The sequence below is a fragment of the Lepus europaeus genome, chromosome 14 (assembly GCF_033115175.1).
Source record: "Lepus europaeus isolate LE1 chromosome 14, mLepTim1.pri, whole genome shotgun sequence".
Classification (NCBI taxonomy): Eukaryota; Metazoa; Chordata; class Mammalia; order Lagomorpha; family Leporidae; genus Lepus; species Lepus europaeus.
The window spans coordinates 1,902,263-1,919,779 of record NC_084840.1 but is presented as its reverse complement, the minus strand read 5'-3'; the positions used below and the strand labels follow the sequence as shown (position 1 = coordinate 1,919,779).

Genomic DNA, 17,517 nt, shown 5'->3' with positions numbered 1-17,517 from the left:
GAGACACAGATGAAGCTCCTGGCTTTGGCCTAGCTCAGTCCCCATCACTGTGGCCATTTGGGGAGTGAACCAGAGGATGGAAGAACACTCTCTCTCTTTCAAATAAAAATTAATGCAAATCTACATACGAAAAATGGGACCTATTTATTAAGAGGAAGTTCAACTTTTCAACTGAGTTGTATCTCAAAGGAAAAAACTGAGCCCCCACGAAAGATGTCTCAACAGTAACCTGCACACAGGAACAGGCCCTGGTGCGCAGGCAGCTCCTGTCCCCACAGCAGCTCCGCGCACTGTGGACAGCGCTGCTCCACGCTCGCTCCTTGTCGGCAGCGGAGCAAACCCTGCAGCCCCACCGGCAGCCCCGAGCGGACGCTAGGAAAACGCCTTCCAAATCCCAGCACCGCTCTTCTGTAACTGGAGGCCTGCACAGGACAAGCTGAAGGTGTCTTATGTCAACTTCAAATCCTGTGGAAACAGACCGCATCGGGGGTCTAAGTTACGACTCACGTCGACCCACAGGACAGGGCACCTGCCCTGTGCCCTCTTCAAGGCGGCCCGTGAGAAAGCACGGCTCTCCCAGCGCGCACGGTGCCAGGAGCCCTGCTCACCCGCAGGCTCACCCACAGAAAAGTCCCAGGGCACCAGCACTGCACCCACGCCTCGCGGGTGGAGTCAGGGCAGCTAACCCAGGGCTAAGCGCACACCTGCCACGTGCCCCTCCCCGGGAGCCTGCACCTCAGTGGGGGCCACGTGCTGATTTTCCTCCCTAAGGGCCAGAGAAAAGCTCTGCGGCCAGAGCCAGGGGCTGCACAGAGGTCATAGGTCACTCTCCCAGCCCAGCTGCAGGCCCCACAAGGGGTCATGTGTGTCTGTAACAGCGGCCGCTCCAGAGAGCAGACGCACTTTCTGTCACAGGGAGGCAGCAGTGCAGCGACCCTGGGATTAAATTCCACAGCTCGGAGCATCCCAGACGCGCTGAGAACAGTCGGATCTAACGACCTCTACTCCGCTGTGAGGCAAGTTCTTCCTGGAGCAGGCATTTGGCCGAGCAGCTAAGGGACCGGCATTGCGGCGGCATGAGTTAAGCAGCTGTGACACGGCGTCCCATATCCAAGTGCCGGTTTATATCCTGGATGCTGTTTGCATTTCAGTCTCCTGAAAACCCAGCTGGGGAGGCAGAGGATGACGGTCCAAGTGCTTGAGCCCCCGCCACACGTGCGGGAGGTGGAGGTGGAGTTCCGGCTCTGCCTTTGGCCTGGCGCGGCCCTCCTGTTGCAGGATTTGGGGAGTGAACCAGCAGCTCTGTCTCTGTGTCTCCTTCTTTGAGGCTTTGACTTTCAAATTAATCAGGCTTGAAAAACAACAAAGATGCCAGGGCTGGCACTGTGGCATGGCAGGTAAAGCTGCCATCCGTGATGCTGGCATCCCATATGGGCACCGGTTTGAGTCCCAGCTGCTCCACTTCTGATCCAGCTTCCTACTAACGCGTGGAAAAAACAGTGAAAGATGGCCCAAGTGTTCAGGCCCCTGCCATTCACTCGGGAGACCAAAATGACGTTCCTGCCTCCTGGCTTTGGTCTGGCCCAGCCCTGGCCGTTGTAGCCATCCGGGGAGGGAGTGACCCAGTGGATGGAAGATACCTCTGTCTCTTTCAAATAAATAAACTTTTTAAAAAAATACCAGTTTAAGATGTCTGCATTTTTCCTTTGTCGAGGGCTTTTTTGCTGCTGGATGTGGCTCCCTCGTGAGGAGTTTTTCTTTGGGGCCTTTTTGCATTCTGGCTGTTGGTCCAGGACCACTTGGTTCTCGAGTTTGCGTTTGTTTTGCTCCAAATGGATCCTGTTCTCCGTACATCGTTGTGCCTCCACCTTTGAATTCTCTGACCCGGGCAGAGAACGCGGCTACAACGCGCTGGCCGGGAGCCCTGCAGCCCACGCGTGGGTACAGGGCAATGAACACACCAAGTTCCTGCTCTCGTGGACTGATTATAGCTGGGGAGGGGGCAGGCCGCAAACCATCAGGGAAAACCCAATTCACCCCCCCCCCCCGGAGCTTCAGCCACCGTGGCGGGTGGTCGAGCCCAGGAGGCGCGAGGACGGCAGCGACGCTTGCAGCACAGGTGCTGGGAAGAAATGGGCAAAGCCCGGATGCACGAAGGGAGAACCGACAGGGCCTTGCCTTGTTGACGGGAAGGATAAAAACAAGAGATCAGACAGGACACAAAGCAATACACAAGCCAGCGGATGTAGCCCTGCGACAGACGGCCTGACTTCCCACAGGGCGAGGGCGGCGTGCGCCCGGCAGAAACCACGGCTCAGTCGGCATTCCGACCTGGCCGGGCTAGTGGCAGGCACGACCACATCCTCTAGCCAGCCGGGGGCAGAGGCAGTGGCTCGTCAGCCACGCAATTGCAAGAGTGAAGACCGGCGGCCGCAGTGCTACGCTGTGGGGCCTGGTGAGGCGTGCTAAACACACTGTCCTTTTAAGGCCTTCTCGACTGATCTGGGGACAAGGAGCACCTGTGTGAGCGGTGCGCAGTCAGATTCTGAGTCGCACACCACCATACCCTGCAGCAAGACCGAAATGCCTCGCATCCTTCTGACCGGGCACTCACGGGCTCTACACACAGATGATAACGCCCAGCGGAGGAAGCAGGGGCACAGTCCCGGCCCCAGACTAAACTAACAGAGCTGGGAAAACCTTAATTATCAGCTAGAAAATACTAAAATTAGTGGACACAAATTGGTACTTTGAGACCTATGGAATGATTTCAGTAAAAACAGACTACTGCTTTCACTTCATTGATTTTATGTTTCAGGATCAAATCCAAATTAATTGCGAATAGTAGCTCCTTGTCCAAACCGTGTAACAGGACCCCATCTGTTACAGGAATTAAGAGAGACAAAGGACACGTTTTGAGGAACAAAGTCTCTTAGCTGCAGGAAGGCTTGGAAACCGTGCTAGCAAAACCCAGAAAGCGCAGCGATCCAATCCGATGCCAACTCAATCGACTGCGCTTCTCGGAGGGCGCAGTCTGCTCGAAGCAGCGCTGAGCAGCCTGACACAGCAATGAGCGTTCTCATGACGGACCACACACACAAACACTGCTCAGAAATCTGAGAATTAGTTCACAAACACTACGGAGAACGCACAACGAAAACAACCCGTTCCAGCAGCACCGGTGGGGTTGGGGGACTTACATATCATGCACTGATACTCTGAGCCCCCTGGTCAAAGACAAGGAATCAAAGCCCAGCGCCAAGCGGACACAGCGGTGCTCCGGCTGCTGCACCAGGCACCCAGCCCTCGCGAGCCAGGACAGAGGCGCTCGGAAGCACTCACGCTGGAATTCAGGGCTCTGCGCTCTTCCCCCTACATCTCCCCAGTACACCTGCTCCCACCTGTCCTTTCTCCCTGCACCCCACTCTCAGGGGCCAGGGGCCCCTCCTCCTGCCCCCATGGCTCGTCAACTCTCCCCCTGAATGCAGGCCGCCTGTCTCTCGACAATCTTGCTCCACGGAGAATCCCCTTCTCTCCTCTACTTCAGCCGTGCCTCAGCTGGTGGCAGCCCAGCCACCAGGCTTCCCTCCACGTGCAAAGTGCCGGGGAGCAGCCACCGTCTGGGACCTAGTTTTGGAAGCAACACCTCTTCATTTTTGCCAGCGCTGACTCATCAGATACAATGATCCCTGGGAGGACGGAGGAACTAACGGAGCAAATCAGGGTGCAGACGGAGTGCTGGAAACGGAGCAGAGGGGCGCTGCAAATGGGGGAGAAACGTGGCCCACAGAGCACCTCCCACACCATCAGAAATAAACAAACCTTAACACTCTCCGGGAAATACAGGGAACACTTCTAGGTCTCTAGACAGGTACCATTTCTTAAGCCAGATACAAAAATATTGACTATACGAGGGGAAGACAGACATCTGATTATATTCAAGTTAAGTACCGTCACTGATTGAAAGATACCTTAAAGACAGTAGAAGATTGGGGCCAGATTAGGCCGCTGCCTGCAACACTGGCAACCCATGAGCCCCGGCTGCTCCACTTCCAATGCAGCTCCCTGCTAATGTGCTGGGAGAGCAGCAGACGATGGTCCCAGTGGTCGGGCCCCTGCCACAAACATGGGAGACCCAGAGGGAGTTCCCAGCTCCTGGCTGCCACCTGCCCCAGCCCTGGCTACTTCATTTGGGGAGTGAACCAGCAGACAGAAGACCAGTCTCTTCTCGCTGCCGATCAAGTAAATAAACAAATAAATAAGACATTGAAAGATTTACAAACTCAAAACACAACCAACAAAAATTTACTGTTAATAATATAAAAAGGATGTGGGATCTATGTTAGAGTGTGGCGGGTTAAGTCTAAGCCTACAACACCAGCATCTCTTCTGTCCACGGGTTCGAATCCCGGCTGCTTCACTTCTGAACTGCCGGTTACCCAAGACCCAACCCCCTGCTCACCTGTTGTGGCTGAGGGAGGCTGTGACGGGCGTGGGCACAATGGTCTGTAAGCCCTCCCCTTCCACCTCCGTTCCCACCAGGCAGACGAGCTGCAGCTCTGGCAGTCCCACGCAGTTCACTTCATGCCAACTTTTACCTGGAAGAGCAGCGTCCAATGGGCAAGACGGCTCATCAAAAGCCAAAGATAAAGGCTCCGAATTCTAGCTGCCACTCAGCTCGGCCATGTCACCCCTACCCCGGCCTCTTCTCTACTCGTCTAGCATTTCCGTTACCCACTAATTCCCGACATCAAAAGATAAGGAAGCCGTGAAACCGCTTGACAAAATTAGCGGCAAACGCATGAGCGACTGCTCATCGTCAGGTCAGCGCGTGGCTCCCAACCCGGCGCCCGGCACCCCAGCGCGGCCCCAGTCACCACACACAGGTGGGCTTACTCTCCATGAGGTCCAGGAACACCAAGAACGCTGTGTACACTTGCGTGGCGTCCCCCGTATCCAACTCCATCATCTCCAAGTACTGGGAATCAAAACGGGAAGGTCAGACGGAAGGGAGGCTCTGGGGCTCTCCTTCAGTCGGCAACTGAACTGTGCTACCCGCAGAGCTCCCGGGCACAGACGTCAGGAGGCGACATGGGGTCGCATCTGCGTCCAGTCTGCACTTGTCAGAAAACACAGCGGGCCAACACCGGCCTGTGACCGCGGGATGGGGTGAGACACGACAGACGGCGCGCCCCGGGTGTGGCTGGTGAGTGGCTGCACCGGCCCAAGGGCCCCGCCCTGGAACGAGCCACGCAGAGCCACAGACAGGTGAGGGGGCGCACGCGGCCCGGCCCCGCAGCAGCGCGGGCTTTACCGGGGTCTCGTGGGGGCGCCACCTGCGTGGGGAGACGCGGCCGGAGCACCACGCCCCTCTGCCCACAGGACCTGGGGGGTTCACAGAGGGGACAGAGCTGCCGGCTGCACGCGGGACACGTCCCCGCGGGGCCGCCGAGGCCGGGCGCTGCAGCGGGTGTCCCCGCGGCCCGGTCAGCGCGCAGGCGAGCAGGCAGCCAGGCAACCGCGGCTGGGCCGGGCGGCGGGGCCGCTCTGCTCCGCGCCCCACGGCGGGCCGCAGTCACCGGCGCTCAGCCACGCGGAGGCCCACTAGCGTTTCTCTCTCCCCTCGCGGAGGTCGCTCCCTACGGGGCGCAGGCCTGCACCAGCCGGGCAGCCCCGCGCCACCCCGCCCGGCCCGGCGGCCGCGTCTCCGCCCACGCGTGACAGGACCCGCGCCCTGCGCCTCACCTTGGGGTGGCTGCCGATCCACGCGTCCTCGGGGGCCCACGGGCGAGCGCCGCCGTCGCCGCCGCCGCGCTCCGCCATGGCGCTCCGCGGTGCGCCCGGCCCGGCCCAGTCCGCCTCCCGACTGCGCACGTGCGGCCCCGCGGTGCGCCCGGCCCGGCCCGGCCCGGTCCGCCTCCCGACTGCGCACGTGCGGCCCCGCGGTGCGCCCGGCCCGCGCGGCTGGTTCCGCCTCCCGACTGCGCACGTGCGGCCCCGCGGTGCGCCCGGCCCGGTCCGCCTCCCGACTGCGCACGTGCGGCCCCGCGGTGCGCCCGGCCCGGCCCGGCCCGCCTCCCGACTGCGCACGTGCGGCCCCGCGGTGCGCCCGGCCCGGCCCGGTCCGCCTCCCGACTGCGCACGTGCGGCCCGCAGCAGAGGCCGCGCGCCCGAGTCCGCCTCCAGTGCACGCGGATCGGCGTCCGGCCGGGAGCACGGGCCAAGCGCCTGGGTTCCGCTGCCCCCGCAGCCCGCCCGGACCGGAAGTCGCGGACGCCTCCGGGCCTCGCCGCGTTTCCTCAGAGCCGGGCCGAGTCCCGCGTGAGGCGGCCGCCGCGGCGCTCGGAGCCCGCGTCCGGGGATGCCGAGGAGCGGATGGGGGGCCGCGTGCCCAGGAGCGGCGAAGCGGGCTGACGAAAGGGCGGCCGCGCGGCCCCGGCGCCGCTGTGGGTGCAGCGCGGGAGCCTGAGAGGAAGGGGCCGCGGGCGCCGGCCGGGGCAGACCGGGCCGAGGGACGGGCGGCTCGGGCCCCAGGGGCCAGGCCGGACGGAAGGCCTGGGCACGAGGCCCGGCAAGAAGCCGCCGTAACTCCCGGGCATAGTGCGCCGGGCCGCCGCCTAGGGTGCGGGAAGCGAGCGGGAGGACGGGGAGCGCACGCCTGCCCAGGAGAGCCCCAGCCCGCGGGCCAGAGCCGCCGGAGTGCGCGTGGGAAAGTGGAGCAGGACACACGCTGGGGGGAGCAGCAGGGCCACCCTGGAGCCTCCCACGTGGAGTCACGGGACACGGAGGCTGGGGGGAGCAGCAGGGCCAGCCCTGAGCCTCCCACGTGGAGTCACGGGACACGGAGGCTGGGGGGAGCAGCAGGGCCAGCCCTGAGCCTCCCACGTGGAGTCACGGGACACGGAGGCTGGGGGGAGCAGCAGGGCCAGCCCTGAGCCTCCCACGTGGAGTCACGGGACACGGAGGCTGGGGGGAGCAGCAGGGCCAGCCCTGAGCCTCCCACGTGGAATCACGGGACACGGAGGCTGGGGGGAGCAGCAGGGCCACCCCGGAGCCTCCAACGTGGAGTCACAGGACACGGAGTCTGGGGAGAGCAGCAGGGCCAAACCTGAGCCTCCCACGTGGAATCACGGGACACGGAGGCTGGGGGGAGCAGCACTGCCAGCCCTGAGCCTCCCACGTGGAGTCACAGGACACGGAGGCTGGGAGGAGCAGCAGTGCCACCCCGGAGCCTCCCACGTGGAGTCACAGGACACGGAGGCTGGGGAGAGCAGCAAGGCCACCCCGGAGCCTCCCACGTGGAGTCACGGGACACGGAGGCTGGGGAGAGCAGCAGTGCCACCCCGGAGCCTCCCACGTGGAGTCACAGGACACGGAGGCTGGGAGGAGCAGCAGGGCCACCCTGGAGCCTCCCACGTGGAGTCACGGGACACGGAGGCTGGGGAGAGCAGCAGTGCCACCCCGGAGCCTCCCACGTGGAGTCACAGGACACGGAGGCTGGGAGGAGCAGCAGGGCCACCCTGGAGCCTCCCACGTGGAGTCACGGGACACGGAGGCTGGGGAGAGCAGCAGTGCCACCCCGGAGCCTCCCACGTGGAGTCACGGGACACGGAGGCTGGGAGGAGCAGCAGGGCCACCCTGGAGCCTCCCACGTGGAGTCACGGGACACGGAGGCTGGGGAGAGCAGCAGTGCCACCCCGGAGCCTCCCACGTGGAGTCACAGGACACGGACGCTGGGGGGAGCAGCAGGGCCAAACCTGAGCCTCCCACGTGGAATCACAGGACACGGAGGCTGGGGAGAGCAGCACTGCCAGCCCTGAGCCTCCCACGTGGAGTCACAGGACACGGAGGCTGGGAGGAGCAGCAGGGCCACCCTGGAGCCTCCCACCTGGAGTCACAGGACACGGACGCTGGGGGGAGCAGCAGGGCCAGCCCTGAGCCTCCCATGGAAAGTCACAGGAAACGGACACTGGGGAGAGCAGCAGGGCCAGCCCTGAGCCTCCCACGTGGAGTCACAGGGAACAAGTGTCCCACACCCAGGAGCGCGCACCTCTGACCCTGCACCACCCATTGCAGTCACAACGTCTGATGGACCCTGAGTGCCCCATGGGAAACAGGAAAGGGACGCTGAAGAGACCAGGTGGTCCCCAGCCAGGAGGGTGGAGAGCCCCACTGGACAGCCCTGCACCTCCCGCTCGGAGTCACAGCATGGCTGCAGACCAAGATCTGAGCTGAGACCAGAGCTGTCACCCAAGGAGCCCAGGAAATGACCCACTAACAGGAAGCAAAGAATGCTTGTCAGAGAAAAGTGGTTGAACCCAGACTTCCCTCAATTCAAAAAACCGGGATATGGTCCAAATTCTCTGATGTGAGAAAATCAAGAAAACTGATCACTTTGCTACAGCTAGACCTTAGGATGAATTCGATGTTGAAACTGACATAAGGCTTTTAAAGTGACTGTTATAATTATTCTCAATGAAGTAAGAAAATATGTGTTGAGCAGATGAAAATATCAGGAGACAACTAGACCATCTCAGGAGAGAGGAAGAAAAACATGTTAAAAACCAAATGGAAATTCTGGAACTTAAAATTATGATTTCAGAAGAAAAACAGTTCACAGGGTGTGTTCAATAGCCAAAAGGAAATCGGAGGAAAAAGCAAGTGAACTTGAAGGCAGAGAAGTAGGAAATTTCCAACATGCACAACAAAAACTGTTTTCAAAAAATGAGCAGGGCATCATTAATGTACGATGTCAGGCAACCTAACATGCATCCAAATGGAACAACAGAAGGAGAAAGAATGGGGCAGGGGGGAAGAAAACCTGAAGAAACAATGGCAAAAATCTCCCTAAACTTGGTGAAAGACAGACATTTGCTAATTCTAAATGCTAAATGAATACCAACTAAAATAAAGGAGGACACAGTGTAGTCAGACTGTTGAAAGTGAAAGATAGAAGCTTGAATACACCAAAGATGTCTGTCTATTCTTTCTTATTTTTCTGTTCTTTTAAAAAAAAGTTTTATTTGAAAGGCAGAGTGACAGCTCTTCCATCAGCTGGTTCACTATCTAAATGCCCACAACATCCAGGGACAGACTGGGCTACAGCCAGGAACTCCAGTTCTCCCATACGGTGGCAGGGACCCAAGCACTGAACGGTCACATGCTGCCTCTGACTGCACTTTAGCAGGAAACTGGGCGGGAAGCCAGAGTGGGCCTCCAGCCGGGCGCTCTGATACGGGGTGCAGGGGTTTCTGAACTGCTGTGCCACAGTGCCCACGCACATCTGTTACTGAACACAATGGGAAGCCATGACAATTTGCAATTTTCCCTGGAATATGTTACATTGGAATGCAGTCATCAAACTGTATCTCTCCAAAGCAGCTACTAATCCCAAAAAAAGCAAATAGTACCAAAATTAGTAGGTTCGCTGAAGCGTGAAATACTGAGATGAACCCAGATGATTCTAAGTGAGTAAATCACACTGACCCCAAAGATCCAAGTCAGCTCATGTGATGGTATTTATAGAAGCATTAAGAGCATTTTCTTGCAAATCTGAGAGAACATTTTATAAATCAGCACAGAGATCTAACAGGATTAGGTGCTATTTGAAAAAGGAACAAACATCTGCAAGGGAAGATTTTCAACTTAAGGAGAAAAAGGGAGGGTGGTAGAAAACCTAGGAGGATGAAGACAGATTCATGAGCAAAAAGCAACAGATGAGTGCCGTTCTTTGACAATAGATTTTCTGTTGTTTGGAAAAAGCATGATACATTAGACAGGAATCTTAGCCACTTCTAACTTTTAATGTCACTTTAAAAAAAAACGTATTTGAAAGGCAGAGTTACAGAGAGGGAGAGATATCTTCCATCTGGGTGTCCCACATGGAGGCAGGGGCATAGGGCTTTGGGCCATTTGTTGCCTTCCCAGGAGTATTAACAGGGAGCTTGATCAGAAATGGAGTAGCCAGGCCTCTAACCGGCTCCCCTATGGGATGCCAACATTGCAGGCTGTGGCTTAACACCCTCAACACAACGCCATTCTCCAGTGTTTTCTTAAAAAGAGTTGAAGAACAAAGACAGACTATCTCTTGGCTTCTGTGTTAAGCACTGAAAACCGTATTTGGTGATTCAGAGTGGCTAACAATGAACACAGAGAATTTGGGAGCACTTAGACAGCCTGGTATTTTAAGGACAGGTCACAGTAGCCGTGTGGCACTCTAGAGTGGAGTCTAATGCAGGATGAAGATTCAGCTTCTGATAGCCCAGATTTCCCCTCTTGTGAATGCTCTAGCGGTTCGCTGTGTTAGAGAACCACAGGAGCTAGAAAAAGGACTGGTTGGTAACCATCAGTGAAATCCCCTGAGGGTGCTCTGTTCAGTTAAGCTCGCTGTGCTGATTTCCCAGTGTGATACCCTGCCAGACCACTTTATGCCTTTAAAAAAATCCGTAATGTCCAGGCAGAGGCACGTTAATGCACTTGGAGTCTCAAGAGGGAAAAGCAGGAATTGAATTGTGATGCGAATCTTTAGTGTGTTATGAAAAAAAAAAAAAAAGAGACGAAAGAAAGAAAAGGCTTTTCTGTAGGATCACATAAGACAGTGATCCAAAACTGAAAAATGTAGGCGGAACCCAGATCAGTTTTTCATTAAGTGGGTGTAAAATTGTTCATATACATCTTCTTCTTTTTCTCATACACAAAGCATACGGTTTCTCATTTTCTGTGTTTCAAGTGCAGATGTGCTGTTAATACTTTAAGTAAAACACAAACTGATGTTTTGCCGCTCCTATGTTGTGAGCACGTAGGGGATGTCCATCGTATGGAAAATAACTTGGAATAATTTCAGTTATGTTCTCTACATTTTTTTCTACAAATTTGAGAGTGCAATCCAAATTCCCCATTTGCAAAACCAAGATGTACTGTATTTAATTTTTAAAGGGCTGCCTACATTTGAAACAAAACAACAATGTTTTAGGATAAAGACAAGCAGGATATTTATGGAGAACATTAGGAGTGTTTTTCAAGGTTATTAGAAAAGACCAAAATTAATACATTGACAGGCAGGAGAGATTCAGTATTGTAAACTTGGCGATTTCCTCCCAACCTGATCTATAAAGTCTAGCAATCCTAATCCCCGTAGGGATTTTGCTAATACTTGGTAAGATGGTTCTGAAATGTGGGCATAAGGGGCCAAAAATAACCAAGACCCTTCTGATGAACAAACGTCTGAATTAACAGTAGGTGATGGGGCCGGCACAGGGAACTAACCCAGCGAACAAAATAGGGACCGAGGTACAGACTCACGCATATCCAAACAGAAGTGATGCTGCAGGTATGGGATGCAAGGGAAGGAAAGAGGATTTAACAAAAGGGGAGAAGCAGAGAGACCTCTGAACTTTAAGGCAAAATAGAAAAGAATGTTACTCCAAGACAAGCACTCAGAACACAAGCCATATGAAACTCAGTTTGATAAAGTTGACTACAAGTAAGAATTCCTGACACGGAGAAAGGAAAAAGCTATGGATTTGGAGACGGGATCTGCAGCATGTAATTAAAGGAAGAGATACACAGGGTGGTACAGAGTTCCTAAAAATCAACTAGGAAACAAAACCCTTCTTAAGGGAAAAACGGGAATAAACGGGGAAAGACGTCAGTATCCAGCAAGCACGCACTGGGACTGTGCCACACTGGCTGAGAGAAAATGAAAACCGAGTTCAGAGGTGGCATTGCACACTCCTCAGTCTACAGGAAAAGCTACGAGCGACTGAAAAGCAGAGCAGAGGAAAAAGGTCCAAATCCTAGGACCCAGCAATTCTACTCGCAGGAATGTATCCTAGAGCAGCATTTTAAAAATAAAAATAGGGGCCGCGCTGAGGCGTAGCGGGTGAAGCCGCCGCCTGCAGTGCCAGCATCCCATGTGGGCTGCTCCACTTCCAATCCAGCTCTGCTATGGCCTGGGAAAGCAGTGGAAGATGGCCCAAGTCCTTGGGCCCCTGCACCTGCGTGGGAGACCTGGAGGAAGCTCCTGGCTTCGGATGGGCTGAGCTCCGGCTGTTGCAGCCAATTGGGGAGCAAAACAACGGATGAAGACTCTCTCTCTCTCTTTCTCTCTCTTTGTAACTCTGACTTTCAAATAAATAAATAAATCTTTAAAAAAATAAAGAGTGCCAATATCTATTGGTGATTGTGAGATAAATTGAGGGTTGGATACAGTTTATCTATGGCTAGCTTCAATCAACAACTTGAATGAATTTCAAAAATTCACAATCAAAAATGTTAGTCACAGAATAATTTATAAGGTATGATTTCACTTATATGAAATTCAAATATAGCAGCACTTTTTATAATACCCTCAACATGGAAACAACCCAGATGTCCATCAGCTAAAGAATGTATAAACAGAATGTTTTGTGTCCATACAGTGGAATATTGTTCAAGAAGAAAAGGATTAAAAAAGCACTGATGCGTGCTATGACATGGGTGAAACTTTAAAATTTTAGAAGATCACTTATAATTCTATTCACGAGAAATGTCTGAAATAGGCAACTGTATGGAGAGGGAAAGTTGGCCAATCGTGTCCGAGGCCTGAGAGCTGGGCGAATGGAGAGAGACTCCTGGTGAGGACAGGTTTTGAGTACTAAAATTGACTGTGGTGACATTCACATACAGCGTGAAGATACTAAAAGCATCGAATTACATACTTCAAATCAGTAAACCGCGGGCAAAACAAATATCTGGGAAATGTATTGGTCAAGATTCTCCCGAGAAAAAGTGCCAACAGGATGTTGGATATGCTGATCAGGTAGACAGGTCACAGAGATGTTCAAGGAACTGGAGCACTGGACAGCTGCACATCTTCAGGCTGGAGACCAGAGCAGAACTGGACCTGGGGTCTGGCGGGAGCCTGGAGGCGGAATTCCGTCCTCCTCAGGAGGCCTTCAGTGGACAGGACAAGGCCCACCACGTTATGGAGGACAATCTGCTTTATGGATTTAAATGCTAAGCACATTCAAAAATTCCTCACTGCAACATCTTGACTGGTTTGACCCATCTACTGGGCTCCTGGCTAACCAGGCTGACACACATAACAACTATCACAGGCCAATTCTGAACAATTTTAGGAGAGTGACTGACACAGGACTCGCTAGAAGATCAAGAGCCAGGATGAGAAGGGGCCACAGGGCCCCAAGCCAACAGTGATCACATCGGTTATGGTCTCCTAACGTTAACTCCCTGAGTAAATGACAAATATTAAACAACGTTTCTCTGAGGAACGGGGATCTTAGTTGAGAGAGATGGGTGGGGCCCAGAGCTAGGAGGATCATCTCCACAAAACCCTGCTAATGGTGCCATCCCCACACCCCTGCAGATGTGGCCGGCATGCCTCTGCTGCACTCCCTCTAACACGGTTAACTCAGCCTCCCCTGCAAGCCAGGGACCTGGAGAGCAGGGGCCGTTCCTGAGCAGTGCACATGGGAAGGAAACAGGCCCTCGGAAGTGGAAGTCTGACTATCAGAGAACAGGGCGGCAGGAGCCGGACTGGAGGATGAAGTCACCAGCTGCAGGCCCAGAGGAGGCGCGCGCCGGAGCCCGGGGAAGAGGAACTGCAGAGTGTGCTGGGCTCACCGTTCAGAGGGGTCTTTGCCAGAACTGCCTCCGTGGAGAGGCCGGGCCACGTTGCCCTGGTGGGAGTGGGGTGGTGACCCCTCCCCCTGCTAGAAGCAGACAAAGATGTAAAAGGAGTGGCTGGGGTTTCACTTGAGACAGGAGCACATGGAGTGGGGCCAGGTGCAGCTTCCGTGGAGGGAGACAAAGGATGGCGACAAACCACGTGGCCTGAGCAGGCATCGCAGGCAAGGGGAGCCTGGCAGGGGTGCTGCTCAGAGGGGCACGGAGGGGCTGCAGGGAGTGGCGGGACGGTCATCTAAGGTCATCTAAGGGGTGGTGGAGGGAGAGTGGCCACGGCGTCAACAGGACAAGCACTGCCGGGCAGAGTCACAGCCAGCTGGGGCTGGGCTTGGCGCCTCCTGGATCAAAGGTTGAGGCCCCACGTCCGTCCTGTTCCGGGTCACTCTGTGTCCATGCTGTCGCCAGGGTGTCCTACGAGTGCCTCGGCTTCGCCTGCCCCTTCTTCCTACCCCCTCCTCGCCTGTGAACTTTCCTGTCTCCGTGCCTCTGCCAGCCTTGTTAGCGGAGCGAGAACACCATCTCAGGGCACCTGGCTTACCGCCCGTCCCGCGGGACAGCTGGGCACACCGAGACTGCCCCCAGCCCCGCAAGGAGCCACCCGGCTGGAAGTCCTGCACGTCCTCGAACGTGGTGGCGGCCGGGAGTGAACTTGGGGGTGGGGGGAGGCTGAGTGCGGGGGAAATGCAGCCCTCCCGGGTGGCCAGGACGGTGACTTTCCATCCCTTCCCGCCGTCAATAGGTGCATTATGCAAACCCGGGCACATTGCATCACGGCGCAGGACTTCAGACTGCGGTCTGCGAAGCAGAATAAATTTTCTCGGGGTTGTAGCGCTGTGTACACACGCGCGTCTGCACACGCCCATTGGCCGGCGCGGCCACACCTCACAGCTCGGCGGGAGCCGCAGCCCTGGGCAGTGCGAGTGGAGCCTGGACCGCAGCCCGGGCGCCACTGCCTGCGAGCCCCAGGCGCGCAGAGCCGGCGGCAGCGTCGTGGGAGCCGCGCGGACCCAGGCGCAGCCCGAACGCAGGAGGGACCCGCGCGCAGCCCCCTCGCTGCCGGAGCCGCCTCCGCCGGTAGCCGGCTCGCGCCGATCATGGCCGCGCGCCCCGCCGCCCTCGCCTGCTCGCTGCTGCTCCTGACCTCGGCCCTGCTCCGCGGCGGCTGCCGCGCGCGCTTCACCGCCGAGCCAGACCCGGAGGACGACGCCGAGGGCTCGGGGCCGCTCCCCGAGTCGCCGCTGCAGAGACCCACGGTGCTCGTGGCCATCCTCGCCCGCAACGCGGCGCGCGCGCTGCCCACCTTCCTGGGCTGCCTGGAGCGGCTGGACTACCCCAAGAGCCGGATGGCCGTGTGGTGAGCGCACCGCGCCGCGGGGCTCCCCGCGGGGCTCCCTGCCCCCACCTCCTCTCGCTGCCGGGGTGCCCCTGTCCCCACCGCCGCCCCTGGCCTGGTGGCGAGAGCCTGGGTCCTCCAGACAAGACGCGTGGAGCCGGACAGTGGCAGGGGCGGTGGAGAGCGCGGCGCTCGGACTCCCAGTCCGGCCCTGCACCCGCCTCCGAGGCTGGAACCGTGGCTCCCAGTTCTCCCCGTGGGCCAGGACGCGCCACAGGGCCGTGTCCCCCTCGGACACCTGCACCGCCGGTGACCTGCTGGGCCCCCGGGGTCTGCTTCCTGGGTGCCACAACCGCGCCCTGTCCTCAGGGAACAGAACCCTGTGTCCCCATGCTGAGGGAGGGCCCCGGGGCCGTGAGTGCCCCCCCTGTGGCGAGCATCTTGGGTCAACATAGGTGTCCGGGCTCACTCCGGGGCCTGGGGAGCCCCAGGAGGGACACGTGCACAGGGGGACCCCCAGTCCCTGGGGACGAGTGGCCCGGGTCCCTGTGAAGCAGACTGGACTAGGGGCGCCGAGCTCGGACTGCACACTCTGACCACGGCTGGCCAGAGACCCGGCAGGGCACAGGCGTGCAGGGAGGGGCGGCGAGGAGGCGGGCGCCCCCCGGGAGGCCTGTGCGGGCAGGGGGAGCCGCAGTCTGGTCTTAAACAAGGCAGGAGGGTTCCTAAGCACTTGCATCGGGAAGGAAAGTCCCCAAACCCGGGTTCCCTCCTGCTTCACGGGGATTGTGCAGCTCTGAACGCCCCCGCGGTTGCCGGTTCAGGTTCCCCTGAGGCTCCCGGGAGGCTCTGAGGGCCTTGTCTGCGCAGGGGGAGCCCAGACAGCCCTTCCAACCCCAGAGTGGCAGGGGAGGGAGGTGCTGTGGGCCGAGCTGGCCACACAGCCACAGAATGCCACCGGGACCTGCGGCCTGGGGCCGGTTGTGTGGGCTCCGGGGCAGGGGTTGCAATGACCTCAAAAATGCCTCCCTGCCTTTGCACTGTGCTGGGATCTCTGGCCCAGCTCTGCTCTCAGCTGGGCCGGGGTCCCCACCCTCGTTCCTGTTCCCGGCTGTCACAGCCCCGTGGAAGGCGGAGGAGACCTCCTGGGGAAGGCCTGGCCCCTGCCTCGGCGCGGAGATTCCCTTGGGAAGTCTGGATTCTGACACCTGTGTGATTCGCTAAGTTGCACAACACGAGCACGGTTCTGATCGTCCTTCATGGCGGGGAAATACCGTCATCAACCCTGTTACTTCCGCGGGGCCTCACTGCCAGCCCCCAGAGCAGTCAGACCGTTTCTGTCTCACAGAAGACGAAACCGTGCCCCAGTGACCTTCAGGAGGTCATGCTCACCCGTTTGTTAGTCCCACAAACACTTACTTAAGAGCCCACATCTCTTCTGGTTTAGGCTTCGTAAGGATCCCGTCAGGGTGCACTGTTTGTTAAACCCCCTCACGGACAGGCGACCTGAGCGACAGAGACAGTGCCCACGCCTGCTCCCGGGGACCGCGTTCTGAGATCTGTGCAGGGTTACAGTAACCAGAGTAAGATGTGGCTCCTGACACACGCGTGTGGCTCCTCCCTGGGCGGCGAGGGCGATCGGAACGGCCTGCAGAACTGTGGGGCCACGAAGGACCCCGTAGGGCTGACGTTAGCAGGAACTGAGTTTGGGAGGAGGTATAGCAATTGCCTAAAACCTGGGGAGGACAGAAGGCTCCAGACAGAGGGAGCAGCCAGGCAGAAGAGGTGCCAGGGCAGGCCCCAGCGTTTCCTCCGGGGATGGAAGCAGGTGGCAGAGCCACGGCTGAGTGCCAGGCTCCTGTGCTGTCCCCAGGGCCTCCTGACTGGCCCTGGGGACTTTGGGATGGGACAGCCTGGAAGGGCTGGTCCCCAGAATCTATTCCGTATTCTGTGAGTGTGCACCGGTGTCCACTCTGCGAGCCCAGCACCGCCCCTGTCAAAGTTGGCTGGTGGCGGGGAGTCCGTCTGGGGTGCCGCCTCCCCCAAGCCCTGTCTCAGGGATGCAGGTACAGATCCACCCTTCTCACACACCTGTCCACCTCCACCAGGGGCTCCCCGGGTCAGGGGCCACGGAGGGCCTGGCCCGCCCACCACAGGTTCCTGGGACGGGCTGCAGCTCCTCACCTGGAGCTCGGCACCTGCTCTGGTTGGTACAGTGAGAGCCGTTGGGCGAGTGAACGCGTTGTCCCAGGCAGCATCAAGTTTACTCCGATCGGATTGGATAGGGAGCGTTTATGTTCTAGAGACGCGGGCTCCTGTCCCATTCGCCTGTCTGCTCCCCAAACCCACCAAGTGAATTGTTGTCCGCAAGCTTCACGGCTGTGATGAGCCACCCAGCAAGCCGTTCCTGTGCTCCAGGCAGAGCGGGAGCGGAGTTCGTGAGGCTCCGTCTGTGCCGAGACCAAGGTCCCGCCAGGCGCTGGGGCATGTGATGGCGC

At 57.8% G+C, this 17,517-nt stretch overlaps 2 protein-coding genes across 4 annotated transcripts in view; one reads left to right on the top strand and one right to left on the bottom strand.

Moving 5' to 3' along the window:
- Positions 1–5,831, bottom strand: part of TSEN15 (tRNA splicing endonuclease subunit 15) — a 30,443-nt gene extending 24,612 nt beyond the window's left edge. For both annotated transcript variants that reach the window (XM_062211492.1, XM_062211491.1), the window contains exons 1-3: positions 5,746–5,831; positions 4,897–4,978; positions 4,463–4,598 (exon numbers count right to left, since the gene is read on the bottom strand). In XM_062211492.1, the coding sequence (XP_062067476.1) occupies positions 4,463–4,598; positions 4,897–4,978; positions 5,746–5,823 (296 nt within the window). In that variant the 5' untranslated portion in view covers positions 5,824–5,831. The remainder of the gene's footprint in view (positions 1–4,462; positions 4,599–4,896; positions 4,979–5,745) is intronic.
- An 8,840-nt stretch (positions 5,832–14,671) lies between these two features.
- The window catches only part of COLGALT2 (collagen beta(1-O)galactosyltransferase 2), an 83,257-nt gene continuing 80,411 nt past the window's right edge, over positions 14,672–17,517 (top strand). For both annotated transcript variants that reach the window (XM_062211228.1, XM_062211227.1), the window contains exon 1: positions 14,672–15,040. In XM_062211228.1, the coding sequence (XP_062067212.1) occupies positions 14,781–15,040 (260 nt within the window). In that variant the 5' untranslated portion in view covers positions 14,672–14,780. The remainder of the gene's footprint in view (positions 15,041–17,517) is intronic.